The 8,791-nt window shown below is 39.5% G+C and overlaps 1 protein-coding gene across 1 annotated transcript in view; it reads left to right on the plus strand.

Moving 5' to 3' along the window:
- Nucleotides 1-4,805, plus strand: part of ARL14EPL (ARF like GTPase 14 effector protein like) — a 26,790-nt gene extending 21,985 nt beyond the window's left edge. Inside the window, exons 2-4 of the mRNA XM_019651244.1 lie at nt 533-650; nt 1,354-1,493; nt 4,060-4,805. Coding sequence (XP_019506789.1) covers nt 555-650; nt 1,354-1,493; nt 4,060-4,282 — 459 coding nt within the window. The 5' untranslated portion in view covers nt 533-554 and the 3' untranslated portion in view covers nt 4,283-4,805. The remainder of the gene's footprint in view (nt 1-532; nt 651-1,353; nt 1,494-4,059) is intronic.
- Nucleotides 4,806-8,791: the final 3,986 nt, after the last annotated feature.

The following is an 8,791-nucleotide window of genomic DNA, read 5'->3' on the forward strand; positions in this document are numbered from 1 at the left end:
CTAAGATTGAACATGGCACCGTGAGCTGAGCAGCCGCAAGCTGCCATTGGGCAGATGACTCAGTGTGCAAGAAGGTTGCCGGTTTGACTCCCACATGGGATGGTGGACTTCACACACCCCCACCCCCATCCCCACCCCTGCAACTAGATTGAAAGCAGCGACTGGACTTAGAGCTGAGCTTGCACCCTCCACAAGTAAGACTGAAGGACAACAACTTGACTTGGAGCTGATGGGTCTTGGAAAAACACAATGTTCCCCTCCCCAGTTCCCCAATAAAAATCTTTAAAAACAACAAACAAAAAAAAGAGTAAGTGGTAAGATACAGATGATTTCATTTACTTGTGGAATCCAAAAATCAAAATAAATGAACAAACGAAACAGAAAAAAAAGAATGAGTGGTAAAAAAGACACCAGGAGTGCAGATGGAAGTCTGGTTTTGAAAGAAAGTAAGATGTAGGGAGACAGCAGGAAAGTCACAGGATTGTTACCGGGGATAGATGTATGAAATTAATGTGTTTTCCTTTTTTTCCAGTTGCTTTTTTTAGTGATCAGAAATGAACGAACAATCAGAAAAAAACAATGCCACTCAAGAGGGACCCACAGGTCGAAGTTCTCCTGAGAAAAACTATCAAATTGGACAAAAGCAACTGGTATGGTATCTGGATATTATGAGCCCATGGTATTTGGGGAGTTCCCAATCTGGGCATCCTTGAGAAGCCCCGGACTCGGGTGGGAAGGTGGGCTCAGGCAGGACTCCTCAGGAAGGTCCTCTGCCCCCGCTCCACTGTCACCTGCTGCCGCCATGCTAGGATTTTCCCTCCTCTGCACTGCTCACTGCTAAGCTGGCCCCACCTCACACACCTCTGTGCCTCTCAGACCCCTGATTTTTAGCCCAGTGTACTGTGCCACGAAATCCTGCCCTTGGAGTGGAGTATTTTACAGAATATGGTCAAGCGTGTTTATTTAACAAGCCCTTGCTTTTTCTCCTATTCTGTGCTAGTCATGGTTCTGAAACTTTCTATATATTAATTCACCTAATCCTTATCACAAGATAAGATTGTGAACCCCATTTCACAGAAGGAGAAACTGAGGCTACAGAAGTGAGAACTTGCTCACAGCACAACACTGAGTGGCAGAGCCCCGATGTGAACATAGGGTGGCTTATCCTGCTGTCTCTGCTCTGAACATCCGCCGTGCTCCTGAGAAGAGTAATGATGGCATTAAGTTGTACTTATTTCACAGCTGTACTTTCATTCCACTATGGTAAAACTTATAGAAAATTTGTTTTGATATAATGTAAAACAGATAGAACTATTTAGTTCTCACTACTAATATATTTTATTACTTCTATAGCAACAAATAGAACGGCAGTTAAGATGCTTGGCGTTTCAAAACCCTGGACCCCAGGTAGCCGACTTTAATCCCGAAACAAGGCAGCAGAGAAAGCAAGCACGGATGTCAAAGATGAATGAATATTTTTCTGTAAAAAGCAAGTAAGATCATGATTTATTACCTTTGATCTGTTAGATCAAATGTATGAAATTCTCCTTGATAAAGCAAAGTAAATAAAGGTTGCCTCTAGTTTGTGATTTTTAAAAGATGTTTTCTAAAATGCAATATCATTTCACGTGTCTGGAAGTTAGCAACTTCAAAAAATAAACTAATCCCACACTAGGAATCAATTAAAAAATAAAAAGGCTTCAGAAGAGATGACCGAAAGAAAGATGTATCTTTCTAAGGAGAAATAATATAATCATGGGAATGGATTCAGGTATCAAATAGGCACAGAAGTATCATAAGTACAATGACTGCTGGTGCATCAGAAGTATAAACTAAGTAAATCATAAAGGAAAAGGTTGATAAATTCGACTACATTAAAATTAAGAATGTATGCCCATTAAAAGAAACCCTAAAAATAATGAGAGACAAATCACAAGGTAGGATTGAAAAAGTTAGCTCAAAATATAGATAGAATTCTACAAGTCAATAAGAAAAAGATAAATTTCCTATGAGATAAATGAACCAAACAACGAACAGGCATTTCCTAGAAGGAAAGGCTAATAAACACTCAGGATACTGAACCCCATCAGTACAGCTTGGGGAAGTGCCTCATTCCCACTCCCCAGATAGGCAAAGAGTTTAGTCTGAGGTATCAGTGGCGATGGAGCTACGGACCATGAACTGAATGTAGAATGGTACAACCACTATTCAAAATCAGCTTGGTATTACCTGTGTGCCTTATGACCCAACATCTTCACTCCTGGGTATATATCCTAGACAAACTGTTACATATGTACACTAGGAGACATGTTCAAGAAGTTTCATAACATCACTGCAACAGCAAAGAAAACAAAGTAGTAAGAATCCAAATGCCTACCCAACATGGAAAAGATAAGCACCTTGTATATTCACAGTGGAATACATACATGAGTAGAAGTAAAAATGTTTGACTACAGCTATACACACCATCAGGGATGAATCTCAAATCATGTAGTAGAATAAAAAAGCAAAATTACAGAAGGAAAAACGCAGTACACTTGGGGATACAGACATGTGTGGTATAACTAAAAGTACAACAAGGAGATGATTTTTACAATGTCAAGGTGTGGTTCCTCTTGGAGGCCTGGGTAGAGGGATGTGAGGCGCGGGATGTGAAGAGCACTTCGAAGGTGCAATACTCTTTTATGAAGCTGGGCACTGGGCACATGGAAGCTTGTTTTATGTTTCTTCTTTATCCGAGCATATGTGTTTTGTTCATATGTATGATGGTTCAAATTTTGCAAAAGACAGTATTGGATAGACAGGAAACTATAAAATCTGTGTCTTGATGCCTGAGTTAGGACAAGGGAGTATTCAGGTTAAGGCAAAGGGAGAAGGATGGAATGTGATGACCGCCCACTCCCATCATTCTCATAATAGATTTTAAATTCCGCTGACACCTGAATTCGCTGGTGGGCTTGGGAGGGGGTGGGGGAAGCTTTCATTGCACAGACGAAATGCTTCAAATGTAAACCCTCCTTGGAAGCATTCCCACTGAAGTGTGCTAATCGGGCAGCAAGTGCACATACTGACCTCCAACCTTCCCTGCTTTATTAGGAGAGGGGAGAGGATGGAACAGCATTACTTAGCTGAGCAGGAAGAGAGGAGGTGTTATGTCTGCTTGGGGACCAAGGGCGGAAGCTCATAACTTCCGCACACTAGCTTAGGCACAACCTTTTTTGACTTCGGCTGGTAATAACGGATACAAGGCTGCACAGAGTTACTTCTGGCATTCTAAGGCTTTCCAGCAGCTCAGTTTTGAAGGATTTATTTCCAAATGGTTTGGTTTTAAGATGGTGGTGGAATTCTTGTGAAAGCCTTTTGCCTCCTGGACATATTGTAGAGGCTGACAAAGCGTGGGAACCCGAAACAAGGTATAGACTCAGGTGCTGTCCTCTAGCACAGGATTTCTGGCCTCTGTTCGGAGCTTGTGGGGAATCCTACCATCTTGTCACCTGTTTCCTCCCTCCGCTCTGGGAGGAACACAGCATCAGAAAAGAACAGAAGCAATGGCATTGGAGACTGTTAGCAAAGGAGTTGTTTTATTTATTTACTTTTTTAATGATAATGGTAGTAACTAAGTTTTAGTGTTGGGCTCATTAAAAATAATGAATGTATTGTATTCACTGTAGTGCTTTTTTTTCTTAAGAAAGAAAAAAGAGGGGCATTTACTAGGGAAAATTCCATTAGGATTGTTATATTTTAAAGGAAAAATTGGTGCGTTTATAGGAAGAAGCTTTAATCAGCTATTCTTCGTAATTTGCGTAGGTGGAATATTACATTCCCCAGATGCTGGGAAAATGATGACAAGCTTAGCTGCACTGGAAATTGGTCACATGCTGGCTGCATTTCCAAGGACATCACTGCCAGACAATATTCTGAAGTGTTGCTGGGTAACCTCTAGGGCACCATTTTCTCTGAGCTAAAGCATCGTATTTACGAAGTTTGCTGAATAATAATTGACTCTCAATGTTAAGGAAAACTGCACTGTGGTGTTAGTGTCATCCTTTTCCTTTGCAGAGTTCTGACGAAGTACAATAAAAGCGGCCGGCTCCTCTGTAATGACGCTGATCTGTGCGATTGCCTGGAGAAGAACTGCCTGGGCTGCTTCTACCCCTGCCCCAAGTGCAACTCCAACAAGTGTGGGCCTGAGTGCCGCTGCAGCCGAAGGTGGGTTTATGATGCCATTGTCACCGAATCTGGAGAGGTCATCAGCAGGCTGCCATTTAACATTCCTGACTAGGAGTTGTTATTACGTGAACTGGCTTTTGTCTTCTTTACATTTACTTCAGTCTCTTTCTCTGGGTGATTTCTATGGCTTGGGGGAAAATGTGGGAAAAATACACTTGAGTCATGTTCTTCAAAGCTGTAGAACAATGTAGACTGGGCGGTCATTCTAGAACCTTCTTACTGTGTCTTCTCCAATTCCTTCACTTGTAACTGAAGCGTGTGACCGTGGGTGGCTCTCCGTCTCTCTCCTCAGTACTCCCATCCCCACCCTCAAATGTAACATCTCTTTCTTCTTTGCTGGTATCTCAGAAAACATAATTTTAAGATTTTCAATATTCTGTAGCTGAGTTTATATAGAACATATAATCATAAATATCTAGTTACCCTTAGAATCTTACACATCACTAGTTCGAAATCAGAATTGCTATTTGGATTAAAAAAAGAAAAGACCCAAACCTTGTGACTTTCAATTGTATATTCATAGTCTCATTTTTTACGGTTAATGTGTTAATATTATTAAAATTAAGTTTGGTAATACGTGGTGATATTTTCATTAAAATTTTTTATTTTACTTGTAAAATTGAGAAATTAGGACTTGAATATCCTAAAAGCCAGTTTTCATTTCAGGATCAATATTTTGGAATTTTTTTCCAAAAGGAGGAAACATAAGTTATTATACAAAAGTGTGTTTGTTGTGTGTTTTCTAATTGAGTGTATTGTTATGCAGTTGAATAAACATATGATGTGGTTTTTTTTCAAATCGTATACATTATAGGAGGTTTATGAAAAGATGAACTCAGTTTTCTTTGAGTTTGTTTTTATAACGAAGTCCCGTTTATGTGGCTCTCATAGTTCTGTTTGCATCAGAATCATCTGGAAGACTTGAATCATTGGTTTTATCACCCAGCACCCAGAATTTCTGATTCATTAGGCGTGAGGGGGGGAGGGGCAGAGCTCACTAATTTGCATTTCCCAGGTGATGCTGCCCTGCTGGTGTGGGGAACCCCTTTCAGAACCACTCCTTTAAGTTCTATTAGAAACAATATATGGAAGGCTTTAAGTAGCTAATTTGCTAAATTTTTAAAGCAATAAGAGCATTTAATTTTAAAGTAAACTTGAAATGTTAGAAATCGAGTTTTCAGGGCTTATTTTTCCTCCATAATTAGTTTCCAAAGCACTTCTGCACAATCCACATGTGCCAGGGAAGGCTCCTGATAATTCTGGCCTTGTTACTTGACGGTACGTTTTGAGACTAAAGTAACAAAAGTATTAAAAGTCACGTTGTGATGACAGTACTCCTGCATGTATAGCCAGAGAACTTACCTTGGTTTTCCACAAAATTTACTGAGTTTTCCAGAGTCAGCTCACTTTTACTGAATCAGACATTGTGCTGAGTCCTTCCAATTCATTACCTTTAAGCATCACTGCAACTGTGAGGAAGATCTGAGATCAGATCCCCAAATCAGATTCTTAGAAATGCTCACCAGGAGGGTGACCAGTTAGTTGAGTTGGTTAGAGCATTGTGCTGATAACCCCAGGGTTGCGGGTTCAATCCCCGCATGGGCCACTGTAAGCCGTGCCCTCCTTAAAAGAGTCAACTATGCCATTGTAGCGTGAAAGCAATGTGTAACCAATGACCATGCCTGTTCCTCAATAAAATTTAAAAAAAAAGAAAGAAATGCTCACCAGGAGCATGCATCCCTGAAACCAGTCAAAAGGAGTGGAGGCCTCTTTTGGTTTACATTTTGTTTTGAGAATAATTGTTATTTTGTACATGGCTGATGAAATGAATTGTTTTTTACTTATTCATTTTAGAATCATATAATTTTGAAAGTTGGAAGGAATCTTACAGGTTATCAAAATAGTGAATTAGTCAACAAATGTGAATTAAGAGGCTGCTCTGTGCCAGGTGCCAGACGACGCACAGGGTCATGAGCAGCTGGTTCCTCTCTTCACGGGGTTTATAGAGTAAAGCCAGTTTTGGTTTTGGTTTTGGTTTGCTTTGGTTTCTACAACTGAGGAAATTTAGCTCCAATGAGATAAATGACTCGGGTAATGACTCACGGAAGAGCTGGCTAACCTGATGTTTTGAACCCTAAGACTAGGTCAGTATTCTTTCCATGACACTGAATGTTTCCCAGATTTGCCTGATAGTAAAACTTATCCAGGTGCTCTTAATAATACACATTCCTGAGCCCCATCCCAAACTTCAGGAATCAGCGCCTCTAGGGATGAGACTTGGGAACCCACACTTTTAAGCAAAAGCACTCCAGGTAAGTCTCATGAGCAGGCAACTTTGAGAAACCCCACCTTCACGCTAGCTGTTTCATGCTCAAAAATAATCTTAGACAAATTAACATTAAAGTGCCTTTCCTCCTGTCTCCTTTTGTTAGTGTGTCTTATACATTAGATGAGATGATCTGGTTTAAAGTGATCTGGTTTAAAATTGGTTGGCAAATTATGTTGGTAAGTTTTCCAAGTAAAGCAATAAATAAAATAAGGCAAAAAAATTGTGTAATTACTAAGCAGACACCTCATACTACTTTTATGCAAATCTAGTAAGACCTGTGATGAATGACTTTTTAGAAATCAGGTTATTTCATCTTGACCTAATGCCAATTCTATGCAGTTTTTAAAAGGCTCCTGCCCTAAATGATTATTGCAAAAATAAATTTATGTGAATTTTCGGAAACCTGTTTTTGCGAATGTCTAATTTTATCACAAAGTGAACAAAGTACTTTAATTATTTGAACTAAATTCAGCTTAACAAGGAATATAGCTGGACTATCTTACTACATTATTAAAGGAAATTGTCTTGTCAATGTATTAGGATTTTTCTCTTGCGGCTTGGCTATCTTTCAATGCTGATGGTGTGTCTTCATGAATGTGTATAGAAATTACAAGGAAACCTAATTCACAGAAGGTCATTTAAATATGAATTCTTACATACTGAAGGTTTTAGAAAAGTCACCCTGCACTCATTTACACAGGGATTTACAACTGGGATGCCTTATCCCATCAATTTGCAGAATAACTTTATCTGATCTAATTTGTGAGAGTTAAAGAATATCCATACAGTGTCTGAGACCATTCTTTTGTACCACCCCCTGCCCCCACAGTATCCTGGATACATTGCGGGTATAAATCTTAGGATGCTACCTCACAGAAAAATCATTGAACCTCTCCTTTATATATTTACTTTTCTGGAATATAAACAATGACAACTTGAATGTTTTGTGGTTATGAAGATTGTGGGTCTATGATGCCTTGGAGACTGAAACATTTACAGGAGCAGGGCTGTAGTGTTTGGCCATGGAAGCTGTTTGAGGCTCATTTCCAGGGGGTGCCTTTCACGTAGACGACCCTGCCAACAGTGCCCTCTAGAGCTCTGCAGCAAAGTGGCCCCGCAAGCTGGTGCCATTTGATGTGTGGATTTCTTGATTGTCTCGTATTTATTGACACTTAGTGTGTACTAGGCATTGAGTGCTTTAGATTGGCTTATATTTTTGTATAAAATAATGAAAAGAAAATCTTTACATCTTGTTTCTTTCCCTTCTGCTTTTTTCTTTTTCCTTCATTCTCCATGGAGTCTGTAATCCTAGAAGACAGTTTTTGGGTTATTTAGGAAAGTGGTCCATATATCTGATCTAGCCTAAGCTGGTTTCGTACTTTGTTCCTTTTTCAGAATCTGTATTTTAATTTAGATTGAATATTCTTTTTCATATTCACAGATTTCCTAAAATTCTGCTTTTTCCACGGTATTTTTCTTTATGCTGTGGAAGGGAAATGACTCTTATCATTACTATGTTAAGTTTATTTTGTGTTTGTAGTTTTAGCAGATTCTTTCCCCACCCCCACCCCCACGCCCACCCCAATTTTATATGGTTGTCTGTTTGTACTTTTTAAATTGGCTAATTCTTAGGTCAGATATAATAAATTCAAAGGGATATAGTACTGAGCTTGTTTCTTCTTCAATAGTGCATTCAATAGCCCTGCATGCTTAATAGATACACCACTTAGTGACTATTCATTCATTCATTCATCCATCAAGTACCTCGTGTTTACTCTTTGAGGTGGCTAAAAATATAATGGGTAAGGGAAAACACACACACACACACACACACACACACACACACACACACACACACACACACACACACACACACACACACCCTGAGATATATCCAGTAAAAAGTAAACCCAGGCCACTTAACCATTGTCTCATTCCTTGTGTCCAAAGTCCCTATCCAGTCTGCCTTTCTCTCTCCATCTTTCAGAGTTGTCTTATTTGTTTTATATACAGCCTTTTTAGCTATACTTACTGAGAGGAGTAGAAAAAAGTAAGCCTACCCCATCTTTCTGTAAGTGGAAGTCCCTTGCTGGGCTTTGGTATCAAGGTAATGTGAGCCTCACAAGGATTTAAGGACTGCTTTGTCTTTTTTCTTCTCTGTCATCTTTGTTTCGGATGACATTATTCTTTCTTAAATATTTGTTGGAACTTGCCAGTGAAGCCATTTGACCC

This window comes from Hipposideros armiger, unplaced genomic scaffold (genome assembly GCF_001890085.2).
Source record: "Hipposideros armiger isolate ML-2016 unplaced genomic scaffold, ASM189008v1 scaffold_156, whole genome shotgun sequence".
Taxonomy (NCBI): domain Eukaryota; kingdom Metazoa; phylum Chordata; class Mammalia; order Chiroptera; family Hipposideridae; genus Hipposideros; species Hipposideros armiger.